This window comes from Geotrypetes seraphini, chromosome 3 (genome assembly GCF_902459505.1).
Source record: "Geotrypetes seraphini chromosome 3, aGeoSer1.1, whole genome shotgun sequence".
NCBI lineage: Eukaryota > Metazoa > Chordata > Amphibia > Gymnophiona > Dermophiidae > Geotrypetes > Geotrypetes seraphini.
In genome coordinates this window covers 290,793,662-290,818,199 of record NC_047086.1, presented here as the reverse complement: position 1 = coordinate 290,818,199, position 24,538 = coordinate 290,793,662, and the positions used below count along the sequence as shown (strand labels likewise).

General features: G+C 46.8%; 1 protein-coding gene across 3 annotated transcripts in view; it reads right to left on the bottom strand.

The window, feature by feature from the left end:
- The window catches only part of PLD5 (phospholipase D family member 5), a 441,162-nt gene that overhangs the window by 58,953 nt on the left and 357,671 nt on the right, over positions 1 to 24,538 (bottom strand). For all 3 annotated transcript variants that reach the window (XM_033939664.1, XM_033939665.1, XM_033939666.1), the window contains one exon: positions 23,165 to 23,362. In XM_033939664.1, coding sequence (XP_033795555.1) covers positions 23,165 to 23,362 — 198 coding nt within the window. The remainder of the gene's footprint in view (positions 1 to 23,164; positions 23,363 to 24,538) is intronic.

Below are 24,538 nucleotides of genomic sequence, written 5' to 3'. Positions count from 1 at the left end.
AACCAAAAAAAACAGCTACAATTCTACAAACAGCATCGGTGTTATTGACATGCAATCAGCAGCCGTTTCTTAGCCGGCCGCCAATACTGGCACAGTTTATAGAATTCGGCAGTAACTGGTTAAGTGCCATTGAAAATTTGCGGTTACCCCAAACAAGTGATTTAACCAGCCAGAAGCCATTTCTGGCTGGATATCACTTTGAATATCTTTTAAGTATGTCATTTACTTTGGAGCCTTACGTAAGAAAAAAGGTTTTATAAAATTTTGGACCACTAAACCTTTTCATGGTTTGCACCAAATGAGGCATGAGAAGAGGAGACTTGAGGACCAGAATAGGAATACACTAGAGGAAAGGAGGGCTAGGAGAGATATGGCACAGATGGTGTCTTTTTAAAAAATTCTTTATTAATTTTTTAAAACTTTCAATAAGTGCAACTTAAGATACAATCACTTGACACTTTAATATCACTTAATATTCCATCAAAAAAGATATTACGCTTCTCCCTCCATATTCGCGGTTTCAACAATCGCGATTTTGATTATTCGCGATTGTTTCCTGATACATAGACAAAAATGGAGATATGATGTATCAAAGGTTTTTTTTTTATCAGCCTCTAAGCAGTAAAAAAACAAGTGAACCACTACAAAAATATGATTTCAAAGAAAACATCTTTAAAAAGCAGCAGTTTAATTGGAAATGTTCTGTAGAATTAACCAACTTTATTACTAAAGTTTAGATGAGGGCTAGATATGTACTTTGATGTTTGATATTAATATGCATAATATATCAATGCTTTTACTCGGCAGTAACTGATATCAGCTATAGCATAGATTTCTGGCAGTTTTTATGGCAGTTATCACTTTCTGTTTCGAATCTTCCTGCAAACTGCAGTGTACCATATGTTCTCTTTGTATGTTGACGCATTTGGCTAAATATATTAATTTACTTTTTTTTAAGCATACATTTTCATTACCTGTAGTTTTATTTGAATATAAGTCTAACTTTTCAGATGGCTATAAAACGTAAGGCATATATGCTGTTTGATGAAGCTATTTTGCTCAATGGAGGTAGCTATATCTGATTTTCTGCTTCAATCCCCCCAAATTACGCCATACAATAAAAATTTTGGTGCTTTCAAAGTAGCAGCTGCCATTTTCCATTTATCAGAAAGCTGCAAGAGACACGTCTTTAAATCCCTATCGTCAAATAAAGAAAAAGAAAAAAATACAGCACCTAGAAACATCTCAGCCCTCCGCCACCAAAACCTTGACTCTAGACAAAGTCCAGTTAAGAAGTTTAAGCACCATATTACCTGCCATCTCTGCACGGAGGGAGGGAAGAGAACAGAAAACTCAACATTACGCCAAGTTGCTAGGTAACCCAACTTAGAGGAGCCATGTGCAAGGCAGGAAGGAAGGTGAATTGGCAGCTACGACTCAGCCCAAAAAAGGGCAAGGCGGGGCCAAAGCCGTAGGAGAACAGCCTGACCATTGCGTTCTCTATTAGCCATTGACAACAAAGGGAGGAACAAAGGGGTGTTACATCTCGCGTGACTTTATTTTTTTTGGGTAGCCACCATTTCCTGCGTGTGGAGAGAAGTACAGTAGAGACACAAAGTTATTCATGGTTTTTCCATATTCGCTTGTGTGTTCATCTCCTAATTATCGTGAATACAGAGGGAGAAGTGTAATATACAAACATATTTTCCAGAGATGAGAGATAGGGAAATGGTAGAACTAGAGGGCATGAAATGAAGTTACAGAGTAGTAAACTTAGGAGTAACATCAAGAATACTTTTTCAGGGAGAGGGCGGTGGATGCCTGGAATACCCTCCTGGTGGAGATAGTTGGGGCAAAAACAATGACGGAATTCAAAAATTTTTGGGAAAAAGAGGGAATTCATATATACAGGGAGAAGCAAAAAAAAAAAAAAAAGTAACCCCCTACAGCTTTTTGCAGTTTTCTCAGCAACTGCTTTGAATTTCAACGAAAAATTTTACGTACTTATTTAGTCATCATACTTATGTATTAATAATAAACATTTAATTTTCTTAAACTATATTGATGTTATTGAAATGTTGGCATTACTACCTAGTAACTTCTTTTTATTATTTTATATTTATAGAATTTTACAATTTATTTCAGGGCAATACATCTTGCTGGACATTTCCAGCTCAAAGAATAATCGTTGTCGAAAAAAAAAAAAAAAAAAAGGAAATGATATAGCTCTAAGCTAAAGGAAATTTACACCACAAAGAGGGCGAATTTCCAAGAAAACAAATCTGGAGAAAATTAAAGAAAAAAATAAACAGTAAACTGTCAAACTGGCACCAATTTTCTAGGCGCCGATAGGCATCCATATCTCCATTATAAATGCCGCCCAAATAGCGGGCTCCTTTTACTAAGGCGCGCTAGCCATTTTAGTGTGTGCTAAATATTAATGCACGCTAAACACTAACAGGTTCATAGAATATAATGGACGCATTAGCGTTTAGCATACGCTAATATTTAGCTCGCGCTAAAACGGCTAGCGTGCCTTAGTAAAAGGAGCCCAGTGTTTTTAACCGAGATTTGAGGTGCATACTGATGCCTAGAATATCAGTACTGGAATCATATCTATGAAGGTGCTTTAGGCTGCCGAATGCCAATGTAACATAAGACTTTATTTATATACCGTAAAATGCCTTTCGGTTCAATGTGGTTACATAAAGCGGATAAAACAAAGAAGAAAAAAAAATTTTAACATTAGAAGTTAATAGAACCATTTGGGTACAGTACTGAGGCACAAGGAAATTCCCTATCTGTCCCAGATAGGGATCACAATATAAGCTAAAGTGCCAAGGAAGTGATGGAATAGAAAAAAACCCATCTGTGAACACAGCCTGCATCAAAAGGCAGAAGAACAAAGCATCTGGGAGGGAGGTACAAAACATCAAAGCAAATCAAAGACAACACAAGAAAGCAGTGCTTAGCACCGTGCAATCACGAAACAAATAAAGAGAGGAAGAAAACAAAATGAAGTCCGTGAAGATGATCCCATCAGCCCACCAGGAAGACAGCACACCATCCACTCTGAGCAAGGCCGGCCCGCCGAAGCAGAAGCCAACTCCGAGTCCACCGAGGCAGGAGTCCAACGGTCGAAGACAGCAGGTCCAGGAAAGAAGGTAGGCCACAGGAGATCCCTTGAAGTCCTGGACCGCAGAAGAATGGCGCTCAATCTTCACTCGAAGGCATCATCAATGGAATAATGTCAATGTCAGAGCCCTGAAGTGGCTGATGAAAGGAAAGACGCAGAATGGCCGTGTCCTCCTCGGCATGATGGACATCACCATGGGCCGTCCTCTTTGTCAAAACGCATCCCTCACATCCTTCACAGTGTGATGCTCCTGCCTTGGCAAGCCGCACAGAGGGAACATCGATCTCCCCACCATCGCCACAGAACACCTCCAACGCCGACGTGCAGATGAGAGAATTGACCCGGCTAAGGTAGGTAGAAAGCCCGAAGTGGTGTTAGGCGGCCTACAGTGCCTATGCAGGCGCAATTTTCACACAAAGATAGGCGCCCACATTTCCAGCTCCTATCTTTTGTATTGGCATGATTCTCAAATTGGCATCGATGCATGACTGACATGAATCAGCGGCCACTTTTAAGGCGCTTGCCAATATTGGCGCCGGTTCAAGAATCCAGGCCCAAGAGCCAAACTTACATCAACAAATCCTATTCATTAACATGATTACTACTTGGTAACCTGAATGTCAAACAACAAACTACAGCTGAACGCCTCCAAAATTGAACTCTTATGGATTAGGAAAAAAAGTACCAAATACACACGCCCAACTCTATCATGGGACTCCACCTCACTAATAGCAGCAGATCAGGTATGCAGCCTAGGAGTTATATTAGATGGCCACCTGTCCCTGTCCACCCACATATCTCTAATAGCCTCCACCTCCTTCTACTACCTCCGCCAACTGAGAAGAATCAAACCTTACACCTCCAAACCTGACCTAGCCCAACTCCTCTACGCCTATGTTCTCTCCAGGACGAATTACTGTAACTCCCTATTTAATGGAATGGCCAAAAAAGATCTCAAACACATCTAGCACATACAAAATGCAGCAATCTGCCTCCTACACAACCTCAACTACCATGACCCTATCTCCCCAGCCCTCCGCGCAGAGCACTGGCTCCCGATCAACAAACGCTGTGCTTTCAAGTCCCTGGTGATAGCTGGCATTAGCGTCTAGCGCATACGGCAATTCAGTGCGCGACAATTCAGCGCATGCTAAAACCACTATCGCAGCTTTGTAAAAGGAGCCCTTAGTTTTATTTGTTGCAACTTAAGCCCCCTCCCCCAATAACAATTGAAGAATAAAAACTAAATAAGTATGTCTAACAGTTGTTGTCAGATGTGGTTTAAACAAGGTAAATTACACTTAAATATAAATGAAACATAGAAACATAGAAAGATGACGGCAGACATAGGGCTACAGCCCATCAAGTCTGCCCACTCTACTGACCCACCTCATTAAGTCTGAGTGCTAATGACCTAGTTCCTTAACTCGACCCTCGTAGAGACCCCACATGAATGTCCCATTTATTCTTAAAGTCGAGCACGCTAGTGGCCTTGATCACCTGCACCGGAAGTTTGTTCCAGTGATCCACCACCCTTTCTGTGAAGAAATACTTCCTGGTGTCACCACTAAATTTCCCTCCTCTGAGTTTGAGCGGGTGCCCCCTTGTGGCCGAGGGTCCCTTGGGAAAGAATATGTCATTTTCCACCTCGACACGACCTGTGACGTACTTAAATGTCTCAATCATGTCACCCCTTTCCCTGCGCTCCTCTAGAGTATAGAGCTGCAATTTGCCCAGTCTTTCTTCGTATGAGAGACCCTTGAGTCCGGAGACCATCACGTGTGATAAAATATACATTGATGACACCATTATAGTTGGTGATAATATTCAAATCTTAAACATAAAATGCTTTTCAGTTAATACCAACTTTGTTCCAGGATATCCAGAACCATGGGTAAGTATTTGACTAGGTGACTCTTTTAAAACCAGAGAGTGTTTCTCAGTTCCAAAGTTCAATAAAATACAAAAAGTGTTAACAGCTGGATCTGGAAAGGCCATCGGTCTCTTTCCCCACCCACCCCCACCCACCTGTATCTCAAACAAGATCCTCAACCTAAGTACCCATAAATAAAGACACAACAACATTAAATTGGAAAAATAGAGTCGCAGCTCTGTTTATTATAACAACAATAACACAGAATTATGAACAACCATCAAGCTACCATACAGTTACATATAAACAGCTATATGGCCCCCGTGACCCCGCCCCTGTCAGCAAAGGTCAGGGGGGGTGGCAGGAACCGCCCTGCCCCTTCGGTCAGGTCACCAGCCCACCTGGGACCCGCTTCCGAACCAGCTGCCCTCTAGCCACTCATTTCCGGATGAGCCCCGGCTTTTTGGTAGCTTGAACCCCGCCTGCAACTCTAGAGCTCCCACCCGGGAACCAAACCACCCCGCAAAGGGAGAGCGGGCGGGAAAGCCGCCGCCGAGGACAGAGAGAGACCCGACACTCGGCGGCTTGACTCTAAAATAACCCTGCCCTGAGCGTCCTGCCGCTAGCCAATCCTGCATTCCTAAACTCGGCAGGACGCATTTTCTCCTATCCTAAACTCCCTTTTAAACTTTGTCCCGCCTCTCTTCCCCCCAAGAACCAATCACGACGGGCAGACACGAAGAGCCTTCCAGCCCCGTGTTATCAACGCCCGTCGAGACTAGAGGTCTGCACGGGAACGGGGATCGCGGGGATCCCGCGGGTCCCGCGGGGATCCCGCGGGTTCCCCCCCTGGCCCACGGGACTCCCACGGGGACGCCCCCTGGCCCACGGGACTCCCACGGGGATGCCCCCCTGACCCACGGGACTCCCACGGGGACGCCCCCTTGCCCACGGGACTCCCACGGGGATGAAAACAACCTACCTAAATTCTGGCGATGCAAGTCTGGCGTCGCGTCGGGAAATAGCCATGTTGAGCAGTGAGCTCAGCACGTACACAGATGAAAGCCTTGCTTGCTGATTGGTCCGGCGGCCCCGCCCCACCGTGCCGCCGGACCAATCAGCAAGCAAGGCTTTCATCTGTGTACGTGCTGAGCTCACTGCTCAGCATGGCTATTTCCCGACGCGGGCATTAGGCTGTTTTTTGTCATTTCGGGTGGGGGATGGTAGCGGCAGCAGCAGCCTGAAAAAGAAATCATCCTGGCCGGGTTCGGTGTCATGCTCCGGAGCTTCTACAGCCTTCCTATCTCCCTCTCCCTTCTACCTGCGGCTCTCTTCGGCAACTTAGCAGCAACGATCGACACAAGCTTCTGGCGTCGGGGCCTACCCTCTGCGAGTCCCGCTTGTTTCAACTTCCTTTTTCCACAAAGGTGGGACTCGTAGAGGGAAGGCCTCGATGTCGGCAGCTTGTCTTGATCACCGCTGCTGACGAGTTGCTTAAGAGAGCAGGGGGGTGTTGCCAGGTGCAGGTAGAAGGGAGAGGGCCAGATGCAGGACTCGTGGGTGAGGGAGGAGAAGAGAGAGGGGAGAGAAACAAAAGGAAATATTTCATACTGGGCTGGGCCGGAGTGGAGAGAGGGTGGAAAGATTCTGGCTACAGGGTGCATTAACAAAGGAAAAAGGGGGAAAGCTGAAAATGGAGATAGTGACACAAAGAAGAGAAAGGGTAAGCAGGACCTTCTGAATAAGGATAGAGATACAGAGGGGACATGAAGAGGAGGTGAAATAGAGACATAGAAGTAATGCTGAAAAAGTGTGTGTGGGGGGGGGGAGATAAAGACATTGAAAGGGCAAATGGTGAATATGGGGTAAAGACAAGGACAGAGACAAATGAAGATTCTGAAAAAGTGGTGAGATAGGGATATAGGTGAGATGGACACAAAGAAGGGTGATGCTGGAAAATAGGTGGAATGGTAATTCTGACAGACACAGAAGGGAAATGCTGGATCAAGGAGAGATGGGGCTCAGGCTGGATGGAATGAGGAGAAATGCCTTGTTGGCCCGGAACTTCCTCTCCTACGTCAGAATTGACGTCAGGGAGCGGAATGCTGGTCAGCGCGACGCTTCTGCAGGGAAAGCTTGGGACAGCGGTGGCTTGGGGACTATTCCCCGATGGCGGTGGCAGCAAACCGAGTGGCTTGGGGGAGGGCACGGAGAAAGAAAGAAAGGGGGCAGACAGAGAGACAGAAAGAAGGGGGAACAGGGAGACAGAAAGAAAAAGTTGGGGGAGAGAATGAGGTCTGGAGGAGAGGAAACATACAGGAGGCTGAAAGAAAGGAAGAAAGATTGGATGCACAGTCAGAAGAAGAAAGTGCAACCAGAGACTCATGAAATCACCAAACAGCAAAGGTAGGAAAAATGATTTTATTTTCAATTTAGTGATCAAAATGTGTCTGTTTTGAGAATTTATATCTGTTGTCTATATTTTGCACTATGGCTCCCTTTTACTAAACCGCAATATTGTTTTTTAGCGCAGGGAGCCTATGAGCATTGAGAGCAGCGCGAGGCATTCAGCGTAACTCCCTGTGCTAAAACCTACTATTGTGGTTTAGTAAAAAGGGAGGGGGTGTATTTGTCTATTTTTGTATTTTGTTACCGAGGTGACATTGCATAGAGTCATCTGCCTTGGGAAATGTATATGGCAGATATCTTTGTTTTGTGTTCAAAAGAAAAGGAAATGCATTTCTGGTTTTATTTCTACAGTGTTGAAGTACTTGTTGGCCCTTGCTGTGACTGGTGGGGATCCCCAAGCACCGCCAGCAGAGGACCTCCTCTAGAGATGGTCAGAACTCCCCTCCACCAAGCGCAGCAGTCGCTGGCAGCATCCATGAGCCACTGAGGTGCCAGCATCTGTGACTCAGGGACGCTACTGCTGCCTGCCAAGCTTGGCAAAAGGGACCCCAGGCCAACTGCAAAGGAAGTCCTCAGCTGACAGTTTGTGGGTTCTCATCAGCTGAGTATTTATATTTTATATTTACATTAGAGGTTCTGGTAGAAACCCATTTACAAAGTATGTATTCTTCCCAATTAATATTTCCAAATTAATAGTCTCTTTGCTTATTTGTAAATGGGTCTCTACCAGAGCCTTTAATTCAGTAGCATAATTAAATAAAATAACTATTTCTGAAGTTTATAGGGAAGGATGGTGACGGAGGGGATTCCTCGCGGGGACGGGTGGGGACGGAGGGGATTCCTCGCGGGGACGGGTGGGGACGGAGGGGATTCCTCGCGGGGACGGGTGGGGACGGAGGGATTCCTCACGGGGACGGGTGGGGACGGAGGGATTCCTCACGGGGACGGGTGGGGATGGGTGGGATTTTGGCGGGGACGGGTGGGGACGGGTGGGATTTCTGTCCCCGCGCAACTCTCTAGTCGAGACTAGCTCTCGGGCTAACTTTAACAGCTGGATCTGGAAAGGCCATTGGTCTCTTTCCCCACCCACCCCCACCCACCTGTATCTCAAACAAGATCCTCAACCTAAGTACCCATAAATAAAGACACAACAACATTAAATTGGAAAAATAGAGTCGCAGCTCTGTTTATTATAACAACAATAACACAGAATTATGAACAACCATCAAGCTACCATACAGTTACATATAAACAGCTATATGGCCCCCGTGACCCCGCCCCTGTCAGCAAAGGTCAGGGGGGGTGGCAGGAACCGCCCTGCCCCTTCGGTCAGGTCACCAGCCCACCTGGGACCCGCTTCCGAACCAGCTGCCCTCTAGCCACTCATTTCCGGATGAGCCCCGGCTTTTTGGTAGCTTGAACCCCGCCATGAGCCCGAAATCCTATTACGGGCTCCCCCCAAGAAACAGAGCTGCGACTACAAACCCCTACTCTCCAAACAAGCCTCACAACATGCCGCAAAGTCCTCAAGAAACAAATCCAAACCCACATCTGAAAGATGAACACCGTCCCTGGCAAACAAACCCCTACAAGTTACATCCACCCATTCGTGTCTGATGTGAAGCCCCCCCCGAAGCGCCACCCACGCCCCAATTTGTTTATTAACTTTGGACAAACCCCTGGTCCACTTCTTGGACCCCAAACACCGAGGTCGCGGGACAATATCCGACCAAGCCAACCTCGTAGCAGGGAACCAAGACATGATACACCGAAAATCATCTCGGGCTGCATTGACAAGCTGCTTGCCAGTGTAAGAGTCCACATCGTTTCCGCCCAGATGCACAACCAAGATGTCTGGGCGATAAGAGCAGGTCCGCAGGTCTCGCATCAGGGGCAGCAGCTGATTCCACCGCATGCCCCGCTGTCCCCACCACGAGACTCGAACACCTCGGTGAAAAAGGCCAAGATGCATACCACCCTGTCGGACCGTCGCCCGATCACTGGCCCAGTGAATAAAGGAATGCCCCACGATCCACACCGTAAAGGAACGAGGGACCCAACCTACAAAACAAAGCAAAGTACTGAAACAGAGAGAATAAGACCAAGGAGAGAACACATGCCAGCGTGCCAGAGCAACATGCTCGGATGCAAACAAAAGTGCTCCCCAACCCAACTCCCAACAGTTAAAACACAACCCCCCTCACACCAAATGCCCACCCCAGTACAGCTACGACAAACCAGATTAGCGCATACCAGTACGAATGTAACCTCTGAAAGCACCAGAAACCCATCTGCCCAAGCTTTGAATGACTCCGTCATTGAGACCCGCTTCCCGAGCACTCGTCGCCGCTCCTATCCGAAAGGAGTGAGTCCCAAAACGCGCTGGATTCAGCCCACAGCGCCCCAAAGCCTTTCGCAACACGGCCAGCAGTTGATAACGGGTAAGAGGAGACCCGTCATGGTGAACCAATAAAACAGATCCCCCGACAGGCCGGATTGCCAAGTACTCCTCCAGCAAAGACACCGGACAAGAACAACTGCCCGGAACTCGCCGAAGCCGCACCGACTGCCCCCGACCTGTCTGATCCGTTTTAGATCGCGCCACCAGCACTCTCAAGGTGTCACCAATCAACTGCACGTGGTGTAAACGGAGTCCCTCCTCTTCCCGGCCTACCGAAGGACGCGCCAGGAGTTCCCCAACTCGCAACGCCCCAAAAAAGGCCAAAGAAAAGGACACTTTGAACAACCGTTCCTCGTAGGCTGAAAGGACAACCGACCCTAAGACTTGCAGCAGCCGCACCAGCAAGTCATGAGTAATCGGTATCCTACTGTCAGGAAGGACTGGTCGGAGCCTGCCCATAGCCGCCAGCATCCGTTTCACCAGGAAACCAGCGGAAGGATTACCCCAACCGAAAGCCTTACAAAAGAAGGCAAAACCAGCCAATTTCCCAGCTACAGAACGACGGGAAGCCCCATTCCGGAAACAGTTCACCACAAACTCCGCCATCAGTTCATCGGAAACCGGGCCTGCAGACCAACCCTTACTCTGCAAAAAGGAGGAAACAGCCACCCAGCCAGCTCTATAATGGGTCCAAGTCGAAGGGGCCACAGAGCGCCTCAGCATGTCCCAGATGGAAGTCTCACCAGCTGCCACAGAGACTCCGGCATGGACCGTCCTTCGAGATGAGCGCCCGGAGCAAGACGACGGAACTGCAAAAAGTCAAAGCGAGACAAAGCGTCAGCTATACCATTATGAACCCCCGGTACATGACGAGCCCTGATGAACAAGTTAAGAGACAGACACCTAAGAACCAGCTCCCTAATTAAGGAATTAACCAGCAAACATTTTGCAGTCTGTCTATTAACAACAGCAACCACAGCAGCATTGTCACACCAGAAGAGTAACCGCCTGTCCCTCAATCTATCCGGCCAAAGCTCGCAGGCCACGACCAACGGGAATAACTCCAGCACGGTAACATTCCTCGTGACACCACGACTGTGCCATTCAACTGGCCAACGCTCAGCACACCAGTCCCCCTGAAAATACAAGCCAAAACCGACGCCACCGGCCGCATCAGAAAACAACTCGAGGTCAAAATTAGACACCTCCCGAAGCTGAATAGGAAGAGTCCCGTTAAAAGACAACAGAAAACGAGACCAAATGCGCAAATCCGCCCTAACCCCGGCCGAAATACGCGCAAAATGCCGGGCAAGACGTACCCCGGACGTAGCGTGCGCCAGCCGCCTAGAAAAGGCTCTACCCATCGGCAAAACCCTGCACGCAAAATTCAAAGAACCCAGCAAAGACTGAATTTCCCGCAAGGGGACCCTCTTCGCCCCCAAAACCCGCCGAATCTGGACCAACAGCTTGTGAATCTTGCAATCAGGCAACCTGGTCACCATAGCCACAGTGTCCAGCTCGATGCCCAAAAAGACGAGCGAGGTAACCGGCCCCTCTGACTTGTCCGCCGCTAACGGAACCCCAAATTCCACGGCCACAAGCTCGAATGTCTCCTTCAGCCTACCACACTCCCCAGAACCCGGAGAACCAATGAACAAAAAATCATCCAAGTAATGAACCAAGGAGTCGAGATCCGCCCTCTGAACCGCCACCCAATGCAAAAAAGTACTGAAAGCTTCAAAATAGGCACACGAGATGGAACAACCCATTGGTAAACATTTATCGAAATAAAAACGGCCGTCAAAACAAAAACCCAACAGAGGGTAAGAATCAGGGTGAACAGGCAGCAACCGGAAAGCTGATTCAATGTCCACCTTGGCTAAAAGAGCACCCGGGCCCAAGCGCTGAATGATTGCCAATGCGCTGTCGAAAGACGCATAGCGCACCGTACATAAATTGCGCGGAATACCGTCATTCACAGACCGACCTAACGGAGAGGACAAATTATGAATCAAACGAAACTGCCCAAAAACCTTCTTAGGAACCACCGCCAAGGGTGACAAATGCATGGCAGGAAAAGGTATCTCCAAAAAGGGGCCCGCAATACGACCCCGAGAAAGTTCCTCATCTAATTTGATCCGTACCACTGACCCCAAGCGACCCACTGAGGAAGAATTACGAGAGGAAACGTCATTTCTGGGACCCTGGAAGGGGATGAGGAATCCCTCGGAAAAACCGAGTAATAATAAAGAAGCAGCCTTGGTAAGAGGGTACCGTAAAAGCCAAGGCCGCATGGCATCGACCCGAACAGGAGTGGGAAGCCTAGAAGAATCACTTACCAGGACCGGCGCCACCAGCCGATCCCTTCTTGGGACACTTAACGGACGGATGCCCTTGTCCGCAAAGCAGGCAGACATGCTTAAACCTACAGTCGGGGAACAGACACGACGATCGATTGAACTTCCAACAAGCGTCTGACACCTGACCCCCCGCGACGCCCGGGGAGCTGGCGGAAGTCCGAAAGGGCCGCCCCGAGCCAGACCCAAAGTTCCCAGGACGTGCCGAAACCCCCCCTTGAGACCCCCCAGCCTTAGACGCCATATGAGTCAACCAAAGGTTAATGTCCTGAGTACCCCAAGACATATGACGATTTTCTTCCATCTTGTCGCGAAAAGCCTCATCATAGTTGAGCCAAGCCCAACCACCAAAACGCTGATAGGCATCTAAGACGGAATCGGCGTAAGACAACAATAAACCGGAATCAATCGGACGCGCTCTACCCCAAACACTAGCTAGCCTCAAAAACGACCGGATCCAATTGATAATATTCCGAGACACAGGAGAGGGACGCACAGGAACTCCGTCCTTTTTAACTTTCTTTTTAGATTTCTTATGAACACGCCCCTCCAACAGCCGGAAAATATCAACACACCTACGTTTTCGAATTTTTCGCCGCCACGCCTTCGGCACTTTTTCCCACAATTCAGACAACGCGACCAACGCCGGAGCACCCCGAGAGCTAACGTCCGAAGAGCGAGACTGACCCAAGAGACCCTCCGTCCCCGAAACAGAGGGTGAGGAAGAACTAGAAGAAGAAGAAGAAGAAGAAGAAGAGTCAGACGAGGAAGAAGAGGACGACACATGCCCCTTACCCTTACCCTTCTTCCTATGACGTCTTCTAGCCCTTTTACCCCCACCAATCCCCCTTTTGTCCCCGTTACCCAGTCCAGCAGCGCGCTGAGGCTCTGCCACTCCTGAAGTCTCCACGCCAGTGGCGCCCCCCGCAGCAGCCACCACATCCTCCATCGTCTGACCAGGATCACGATCCACCACCACCGACGCTGATGCCGCTACCGATGCCTGACCAGGTCCAACCGCTCCACCGCTCGACGTCTCCGGTCTCGAACTCAGGTCCTGCAAAGCAGAAAGAGAAAAGGGAGCAGCACCCGAACCAGAAGAATGAGATCCTAATGCCAGAGAAGAGGCAAGACCCTGTGAACCCCCGCCTAGAGGCTGAGGACCCAGGCCCCACCCTACCGTGGGAAAAGACCCCCCGCCTGAGGAAGACGTAGACCCCACCACGGGGGAAGGAAAAGGAGGCCAGAAGCTGGAACCCCAACCCTGAAACCAAGGACCCGGAGGCCAAACAGGCCAGGGGGGTGGGAAAGAAACAGACTGAGCCGACCCCTGGGACAAAGGAAGGGAACCGCCCTGAACACCGGTAACGGAACTAGGAGTCTGAGAGGGAAAAACAGGAAGTTGACTAGCCCCAGAGGAAGACCCACCAGCCCCCGTCGAGCCACATGCTCCCAGACCCGAAGGAAAAACAGGGGAAGAGAAAGAACCTAACCCCGGGAAAAGAGGGAAACCAGGAGACCCTGCGCCTGCACAAAAGGAAACACCAGCCAGGCTACCACCCTCCCCAGAAGGACCAGCCCCAGCAGTACGAGGGACCGGGAGAACCTCAAGGGAACCACAAACCTCCCCCACAGATAAAGGAACACCACTCTCACCAGACCTACCCAAAGAAGACCCAGCAGATCTTCCCCGACCCCCTTTTGGAGGCCCGCCCCTCCGCCCCCGGCGACCCACAACAAGCGCAGCGGCCGTCATGGCAGACAAGGCCGTCAGTTTAGAAGACCGAGCGGACTGAGGACGAGCCCCAGCGTCAGACGGAAGAGAACTCACCAAGTCTGACACAGGTTCCTCATCAAAAGAATCACCAGCTTGAAAAGACATCTCGGCCAGGTCCTCTACGTGCTCCGCCAGCTCCACGTGCTCCGCCAGCCCCACGTGCTCTGCCATCTCTACCGAGGAACCGCACTGCTCCAAACACCACAGACCGACACGTGGAAGAAAAACTACCCGAGCCACCACCGAGGACAGGAAAACAGCAAACCTCCCTACACAAAGCAACGCGAGCCCCCACGCGAGCAGAGAAAAACGAAAAAATTCACTAAAGCCGCCGCCGAGGACAGAGAGAGACCCGACACTCGGCGGCTTGACTCTAAAATAACCCTGCCCTGAGCGTCCTGCCGCTAGCCAATCCTGCATTCCTAAACTCGGCAGGACACATTTTCTCCTATCCTAAACTCCCTTTTAAACTTTGTCCCGCCTCTCTTCCCCCCAAGAACCAATCACGACGGGCAGACACGAAGAGCCTTCCAGCCCCGTGTTATCAACGCCCGTCGAGACTAGCTCTCGGGCTAACTTATAAAGTCTAATAGATGCTGGCATTGTCATCTTGAAGCAGGGACATTAGATCATTTGCTATTCTATTGTCCAATGATACTTAACTTTTGGAAGTCCATTTGGGGACAAGTAAACAATTTACTAGAAACTCCGGTGGCACTAACGTATGATACTGTATTATTTGGTACAGCAATGAGAGCTAAGAGCCAAATATCTTCTAAAAATAACAATCTTTTGCTTATTATGACAGGGGTTGCCATACAACAAATTACGACAAATTGGAAAAACTGGGATAGGTTGAGCTATAATATTTGGTGGAGTTCGTTGTGCCACATCTTTAAAATGGAACAAGTAATTGCCATACAGCGGGGGCATTTTAAGAAGTTTAAGGATGTTTGGGAGCCATTAACAAAATATTGTACAGAATGGATATTGTTTTTTGTTGTTGGTTTTTTTTTTCTCCCTTTATTTATACACGACTGGGGGTGGGGGAGGGGAGGGGGGAGGGTTATGTTATGTTTCTTGTCTGAAATTCAATTCATGGTACAAGGGAGGGGGGGGGAATATTTGATGTGTATTAGTTCTTGATGGAATATTAAGGGCTCCTTTTATCGAGCTGCGCTAGCGGGGTTAACGTGCGTGACTTTTCATCACGCGCTAACTCCGCGCTGGTCAAAAACTACCGCCTGCTCAAGAGGAGGCGGTAGCGGCTAGTGGTTTAACGTACGATATTACGCACATTAAACCGCTAGCGCGGCTTGATAAAAGGAGCCCTGAGTGTTCTTAAAGTGTAAAGTGATTATACCTTAAGTTGCACTTATTGAAAGTTGTAAAAATGAATAAAGAATATAAAAAAAAAGTGTATAAATGTGTGAACCAAAAAAATACAGTATTAAAAAAACCTGTTTGCTACTTTCTTGCATTGGGGACTGCTGAGTTGTTGTCTGGAACCAGTAGCTCCTCTGAAGATCTGGATGTTTGTTACTATCCTATCGGTAAACAAATGAAAGGAATCTCCCTAGATGAATGCAGGCTAAAGTCAGTGTCTTCTTAGGCTAAGGCTGTGTATTTCTAACTATGGCCTGGATTCTCTATAGAACACCCGGTCTCAGAAGCCAGTGGGCATCCTAAACAGAATTGCACCTAAGCCTGCCTAAAAAGAACCTGATTCTCTAACCGACGTCCATGTTACAGATGCCGGTTAGAGAATCGGGTTGTCGCTGAGCTTATTACAGCAAGGGATCTCTGTGCCGTGATAAGTTTATCAGCAACCCATCTCCACCCCTCCTCCGTGAAGACTACCATCAGGAGGGATGCCCAATCCCTCCTGCCGGAACCAGTTCATAGACTAAAGCGCGCAAGGACAAAGGCACGCCGATAACCGAGCACGGACAACTGAGCGTAGGATTTCATCGCGCCGAAGAAAAACTGTATTTTAAAGGGCTCCGACGGGGGGTGTTGATGGGGAACCCCCCCCCCCCCACTTTACTTAATAGAGATCGCGCTGGCGTTGTGAGGGGTTTGCGGTTTGTAACCCACCTCATTATACTGGAAATGTAACTTTTTCCCTGTTTTTTTAGGGAATAAGTTAAGTTTTCAGTATAATGTGGGGGGGTTACCCCCCACATCCCCCCACCATGGCAGCGTGAGGCAGAGTGATCCCTATTAAGTAGAGTGGGGGGTTCCCCCCCATCAGAGCCCTTTAAAATACGGGTTTTCTTTGATGTGATTAAACCCTGTGCTCAGTTGTCCGCATTTGGTTGTCGGTGTGCCTTTGTCCTCGCACGCTTTTGACCCGTCACCAGATCGCACGGCAGGAGGGATGCCCGATCCCTCCTGTCCGGCCCCATCCCCGGACTCTTAGGTTGGTCCAGGTGCCTAAGGCCCATCCTATTGGCTTTAAACACCAATAATCTTAGGCAATCTGAGTTGAATCAGTAGTCTTACATAGTGAAGAGATTAAAATTATCTATCACCCAGTACTTAACACTTCTTTTTAGCAACAGGAGTCACAAAAATCCAGTTTAAATTCTGAAATTCACTTTAAAAAAGTTCTTATTAATTTTCCTTTGAAATATAACTCCAAACTTAATTTAGAAATCTCAATAAATCATGAGAACCAGCAGATATCAGATAAGTTCTATAACACACAAACTCAGCTGTATCCTCCTTCACAGCCTTCCCATTATACACCTCAGCTCAACAGACCCTAAGCAGGTTTAATTTGCAGCATTTCTCATGAAATCAAACATTTATAGGAAATGTTATTTCAAAAATATTCATTCATTCCTTACACACACACAAACTCCAGAACTGACATAAAAATTTTACTCAGCAGCCATATACCATTTTCTCACTAACTCCTGGTACTGCCTTAAAGTCTCTGCTGTCCAGCTCACAATAAACAGTCTTGGGGCTCTTAATGAGACAGCTGTTAAGTGCAGCTTCCCCCAAGCTTCCTGCCAGCAGACTCTCTGTCTCTTATCTGTTGATCTCCCTGCAGCTCCTAGGCTTTGTGTATGGGCCCAGCCTCTATGCAGCTCTTAACATTTCCCTCTGGCCTCTCCCCTGTAAGTGCTTTAAATTTATTATTTTTTTCCTATTACATATAAAAACAGATCTGTAGGTGAAATTGAAAGTGCCTGTGGAAAATTCATTATTCAAATGCTGATAATCATTTTCCATATTCTCTAATTTATGATGTACGTAAAACAGTTTTATCCACTACCAAATCAGTTTGGACTTCTTTCACTTGTTTCAGTTCCTGCTTAATAGACTCCACTTTCTTTTTAGTCTCTTTCACCTGTTCCTCCTCATGTTGAGATCTTTGCACCAACTGTGCGGAAAAATTGAGCAAACAATGAGCAAACCTTATCAATGGAGTCCACCGCTCTCCATATGTTCTCCATTGATATCACATTGGGATAAATCAGAGGAGATACCTTCGGTGTTATAGAAGGATTTTATGCATGCCGTGGACTGCCTGAAGGATTAACAAATTGATTCTGGAAGAAATCAAACCGGCTATGTCATGAAGCCCAAATGATGAAGTTACGACTGTCTAATTTTGGGCACACTTCCAGAAGAAAAAGATTATTGAAGGATGACATTATGTTTGGGAAGATCAAAGGAACCAGATGAAGATGGCTGGACATATTAAAAACAACCATGGGGATGACGCTGGAGGACCTTACCAGATTAGCACAAAACCAATCTCTTTTTAGATCTGTAATTCATCAAGTTGCTAGGACAAGTCAATGGCACCTAACTAACAACCTACGGTATAATAGGCAGTACACCAAAAGCTTCTCTGCAGATTCATGGGCAGAAAGCCCCACCCCCAATAGCTGCCAGCACTTCAGTGGACTCCCACAGCTGAAGGCCTTGCCCATGCCATTCTGCCAGCAGTGGATTAGGACAAAAGGGGCTCAGCGATACTTTGCCCCCTAAGAAAAAACCTAACTCTAAACTGCTCTCCTCTAGCAGAATACCCCCACTGCCTGGCTCCATGAAGCTCTGAATGGAAAGTTGGCCAGCCGAGAGGGTAGGTGTTGAGGTAGGAAGAGGTTTCCTTATCCTTTTTTGGGATTGTAAGAAATGCAATAAGAGATGAAATAGCTCTTAAATCAGGAGCTCCAATTCAACATGTCTGCTTCACGGCTATTTTGGATCCCTTGGCTATTCCTAGTGATTTTTGTGTATTAAAAATGTTTGAGTTAAAACATAGTAAATTATGCCATTCAAATGATACAATAGTGTCAGAATTTTGCAATTACTCAGGCTGATATTCAGCACTATTTAGCCGGCTGGAGACAGCTCCCGGTTAGCTAAATAGCACATAGCTGGTTATCCTGTGATATTCAGTGGGAGATAAATGGCTATCTCCCACTGAATATATGGTTTATCGTATTGACCGGTGATTGGCTATGTTGGGTGACATAGCTGATCACTGCCAATATTAAATGGCTCTCCAGCTAAGTTCAATGACCAGATAGAACCTGAAAATTGGTCTAGCCAGCTAAATCTTGGCTAGCCAAATCTAAACCAGAAATTTAATGCTGGTTGAAAGATAAAGCACTAGCACTGAATTTCCGGGTTTGCTGTGGGCTGAAAGTCTGAATATTTTGAGGACTGTGAATTCTCAAAGTATCCACTAAGAGAATGACATGGGGAACGTTTACTGTGGTAAATGGAGACATTTGCAACTGGTTTACTATAGGAATGGGGACAAGACCTTTCACCGCCCCGTGGTAAAAAAAAATTGTGTCCTTGTCAGACTCGGCATCTTCTCCCCAACTCCTCTTGCGCCTATTTTACCTTCAGGAGCCAGTCATGCCACGATGAAGACAGAAGGAACCTAAAACCAAAGCCTGAGACCAATGTGATTTGAAGAATAAAATTACCAGACAACAAAAAGAAAAAAAATAAATTTATTTTATATTTTGTGATTAGAATATTTCAGATTTGAAATATGTATCCTGCTAGAGCTGGTATTATACATAACTGGGGACCGCAAAGTCCAGGCTGTGCTTCTTTAGCTTCCAGCTGGCTTAGGGCTCTCTCTCTGACCAGGGGACAGTTGACCTAGTTGCACTCCCCTAACATTATTCTTGCCATGTGTGACTAAAGTATTCTGTTAGCTTGATTTTTCTATGTAGCATTCTGTAGTAATTTGGTTTGTTCAGTTTTCACAATAGTGAAGGGGATATTTGTGAAAGGGAGGGGAGATGGGGTTTGTTGAACCTTGCTCTGTTTTATTTGTTCATATAATAACAATTGTCAGAGGAGAAGCTTCTGCTCACTCACTCGCGACTGCAGGGTGGCACAGGCAGGCTTCGCCGGCACCAGTTTATTTTCTAAAGTGCCGCGAAGGTAAGGGGGAGGGAGGGAGATTCTCAGGCTGCTGAAGGGCGGTGAGATGACAAGGGAAGGGTGGATGCTGTGGGGACGGGGCAATGAAGGGGACGGTGGGGATGGGGACGGGGCGGTGAAGGGGATGGCGGGTTCGGGGACGGGGCAGTGAAGGGGACGGCACCACTTTACAAATTAACAAATAAAAATAAAACAAATAATGAGAAATAAAAAAATACCATTTTATTGGACTACTTCCTGTAAGCTTGGTCCCCATCCCCGCAAACCACCTGATTCCATCCACACAAGCCTTGAATTGTTTTATATTGAACTTATTATATTAAAGTATAAAAAGAAACAATATTCTGTACAATTGTCAATTTATAAATCAGCGTCTTCTCCCCACTCTCTCTTCCCCATTTCCCTTCAGCGTCCTCAGCCCACTCTCTCTCCACTTTCCTTCAGCGCACGCACATAAAAACAAGCAAGTAATTTTATATCATTTTCATTCTATTCATTCATAGAAATTAAAGTATAAATAATGCCAGTCACATAACAAAACATGATTTTACAAAAATAATTCCCTGCACAGTCAAGCCTGCAAGGATTACTAGATGTCTTTCAGCAGCTCCCCTCCCTCCCCCCACTTACCTTCGTGGCCAAGTCAAAATGATCTACCAACAATAAAATTTTAAAAACACAAAGCACACTGTACGCAGAAAAAATTCAGGTCTTAGGATTAGTGGGGATGGGCGGACCCGCTATGCCTAAGGCCTGATTGGTCCAGGCTTCTAGATTTAGCGGGGATGGGCCGGGAAGGGGCGGGCCCGTCTCATTTCCACGAGGCGGGCTCGTCGGCTGGATGGCAGCAAGACCCGTCCAGCCGACCAACATGTAAAGGTTAGTTGGGAGAGGGAGGGGTCGTCGGGCTTTCCGGCAGGAGGATTGGGCATCCTCCTGCTGGCGATTACCAGTTTGGGGGGGAGGAGGGTTCCAGGGGGGGTTCCGGCAGGAGGATTGGGCATCCTCCTGTCGGCGATTACCAGTTTGGGGGGGAGGGGGGATCCATGGAGATCCCTTGCTGCCATAAGTATAACGGCCGCGTCTACTTACAATATAGACCAGCATTTTGCTGGCCTACATTTTAAGCGTCTCTTCCTCTACTAGGGAGACGCGTAGAGCCGCCTAGGTTTGCCTAAGGCCCGCCCAAGGCCCTTAGGCGAGCTTAGGCATCTTGCGGGCCTCCCTAGGCTCCCGGAGGTGCCTTCAATATAGGCGGCCTGCCTGGGGAGCATTTTTTTAAAAAAACATGCATCCCGATTGGCTGATTAGACAGCTGTAGGACGCCTACAGCTGCCTAAAATCGGGACGCACTTTGGAGAATCAGGGCCGATATGTCTACAATGACACTTAGATCTTTTTCTTGGGAACTGACTCCCAAGCTGGACTCTAGCATCAGGTAACTATGATTTGGGTTATTCTTCCCAATGTGCATCACTTTACATTTGTTTATATTACATTAATCTGCCAATTGGATGCTGTCTTCCAGTTCCCTAAGATCTTCCTGCAATTTCTCACAATCCACGAGTGTTTTAGCTGCTTTGAAAAGTTTTTTGACATCTGCAAATTTAATCACCTCACTTGTCGTTCCTATTTCCAGATCATTTCTAAATAGCACGGGTCCCAGTACAGATCCCTGTGGCATTCCACTATTCACCCTCTTCCATTGAGAAAAATGGCCATTTAACCCTACCCTCTATTTTCTGTCCAATAACCAATTCCTAATCCACAAAAGAACACTGCCTCCTATCTCATAATTTTTTAATTTTCTCAGGAATATCTCATGAGGAACGTTGTTAAAATTTAGATACACTACATCAATTGGTTCACCTTTATCCTTATGTTTAGTCATGCCTTCAAAGAAATCAAGCAAATTGGTGAGGCAAGGCTTCCCTTGGCTGAATCCATGCTGACTCTGTCCCATTAAACCACGTTTGTCTATGTGTTCTGTAATTTTATTCACGATAATAGTTTCCACTACTTTGCCTTGAGCCAGGCTTATCAGTGTGTAATTTCCCAGATCACCCCTGGAACCTTTTTTAAAAATTGGCATTACATTGGCCACCCTCCATGTACTACTACCACTTTTAATGATAGGTTACAGATCACTAACAGCAGATCAGCAATTTCAATTTGGCTCAGTACATCAAGATTCACCGAGATTTCTTTCAGTTCCTCTGCATTGTCATCCTTAAAACCATTTTTGGTTCAGGCAGATCTCTTACATCTTTCTCCATAAAGAGTGAAGCAAAGAATTTATTCAGTCTCTGCTATGTCTTTGTCCTCCCTCACAGTAGGGAGGGTAGGAGGTGCCTGTGGCGGTAGCGTCCTCTTGCGCCCTCCTCTCCGCTTCCCCTGCTCCTTTTGCACCTCTCCCCCCACCGCACTCAGGCCGTCCCTTCTCCCCCTGTATCTCTTTAAATCTTTGCCACCACAAGCAATTTCTCTGGCCTGCTACTCATGTTGGCATTGGCTTTCCCTCTGATGTCACTTACTGGCACCGTGACTCAAAAGTGATTTCAGAGGAGAGCCAGGCCAGTACGAGCAGAAGGCCAGAGAAGTTGCTTATCCTGGAAAAGATTTAAAGAGGTATGGGGGAAGGGTGTGAGCCTAGAGATGGGGAGGGGCAGAGAGTTGCCGGTGCCCCCACCATGATGGCGCATGGGGTGGTCCACCCCCTCTGTCTCCCTTTTACTATGCCACTGCTCCCTCAGTGCCCCTTTTGCTCCTTCATGATCTAATAGTCCCACAAATTCTCTCACAGGCTTTATGCTTTCAAAACCAGGAAGATACATCATGGAAAAGGGAGGAGGAGGGAGATGAGCAGAGCTGCCAGCAGCACGCACAGGTCTCTTGCCCCGCACATGACTTAGTTTTCTCTGCAGCCTCTAGAGTCTGGGAGACAGCAGCAGGGAAGATCACCCTTCCTATTTGTTCTTCCTGCTGTGGACTCAGGCAGGCAGCCACCCAATGGAGGTAACAGTTAGATAGTGAAGAGAGGGGGTAAAGGGAGAGAGACAGATGGGGTGATTATGGGGTGATGGTGACGGATTGGACTCACAGGAAGAAAAAGAGAAGGATACTGGGGTAGAGAACCCCAAAGATTTTAATTTAGACCATCACCACACCTTAACCTCACCCCAGCCCTGCCTCATTTTAGCTTCTCCAAACATCTGAGTCACCTACCAACTATGAAGGGAGTAATAGAAGTGATCATTGGGGCCAGAGATACTTAACCTCCCCAAGTCTCTTATACAGGGTGATTATGTCTTCCTTAGATCCTTGATTAGGGAGCTAAGCTCCCAGTGGGTTCCTGGGTTGAGTTCCTCACTCACTGCTCCTCTATATCTTCATAGCTGGACTCCCTCCTAGGAGGAAGAACATCTCTCCTCCTATGTAATGGGATTTTATACTTGCCGCCAAAACTCTTATTTGAGCCCTATTGGATCAGAATCTGAGTGTACCACCTACGGTTACCCTGCAACGGCAATGACATAACAAATTGACAGCCTGCTACAAATTATTTATGCAAATTTTTGGAGGTAAAATACTTTGAAATTCTAGCTATCTGACTGAAGATCATATTTCGAGAAATATTATCTCATATACAAAATCAAATAAACTGAACGAAGCATGACCTTCAGCACGGCCTGTAGATTGCTTGCCTAAATCTTCACCTCAGCACACCTGGATAATACCTTCACCCAGGTATACCTGGATAATATTTTCAGAATCTACTTACCGACACAAAGACTTTAACTTCAGTTTCATTCAGTTGCAGTTCCAATGCAGTTTCCTTACCAAAGAGTCCATATAGCCGTCTAGACCAACTCTGAGGTATGTTATCCTTATATCGTAATGAGCTATATAAGGCAAAAATCCGCTGCAAATCTAGAACCAGGCAGCTGCAGTTGTAGAAGATGACACCGAGTTCTTTCATCTGTGAAAACAGGGGATATTAAAGCATATTTATTACCCTATGTACAATGTTCAAGATAGACAGCACTTCAGGAATTCATATTTCACATCTTTACTAAGCTGCAGTAAGGTTTGGAAATTATCATGTGTCAACTGCAAAAGTTAACCTGTGGTACCTGCAAATCCCCTGTGATAACTTGTTTCCCCAACCCTTGGAAACCATCACCAGTTCTTAATATTCTTTAGTTTTCTTCTCTGATTTTCAAAGTACTTTTCATTCCTCTTCTGCAGTTTTCTGTGGTTTCTGGTTGATCACAGCTGATAAATTTCATTTTTCCAGTCTATGTAGCAGCCTTTTAGCATTACCCACTAACATTGAATCTACAAGGCACTAGTGTCGATGAAGATGTCGGATAATATTATAACCTTTGTCTTAAGAACTAAATGGATCTCTATCTTTTCTTATCCCTCAGTGAGAAAGAATATGACAGTAGTCACAATATAATAGGCCATCTCTCATTGTTTGGTAGACATTGTAATAGGCTAATGAATATTCAGTCAATAAGCCAGGTTCACAGGACTTTTTATATATCCTTTAAGCCTAATACAGCATTAATAATTGCAAACATTTTTTTATCGCACAAGAGAAAAACCAGTGTGACCTCATATAACCAAGCTAGTCAGACGACCAAGTTAATTGAGGGAGGTGTAAAATTTGTGCTCTGAAATACAGAAGAACTGGACCGTGAACAAAACAAGATTAAGAGATAGCCTCTAAAGCAGGGTTGTCCAACGTTGGTCCTTGAGGGCAGCAATGCAGTTGGGTTTTCAGGATTTCCCCAATGAATTTGCATGAGATCTATTTGCATGTACTGCTTCTATTGTATGCAAATAGATCTCATGCGTATTCATTGGTGAAATCCTGAAAACCTGACCTGGTGAGGGCCGAGGATGGACGCCCCCTGCTACGATAAAAAATAGGCATTTACCTTCAAAAGAAATAGGAAAGGATGAAGTGCCTGTTTTTATTGTAGCATTCTTTAGAGCAGGGGTCTCAAAGTCCCTCCTTGAGGGCCGCAATCCAGTCGGGTTTTCAGGATTTCCCCAATGAATATGCATGAGATCTATGTGCATGCACTGCTTTCAATGCATATTCCTGCCCCCTCCTTTTTAGGTTCACACAATTCTTTCTTCTGCA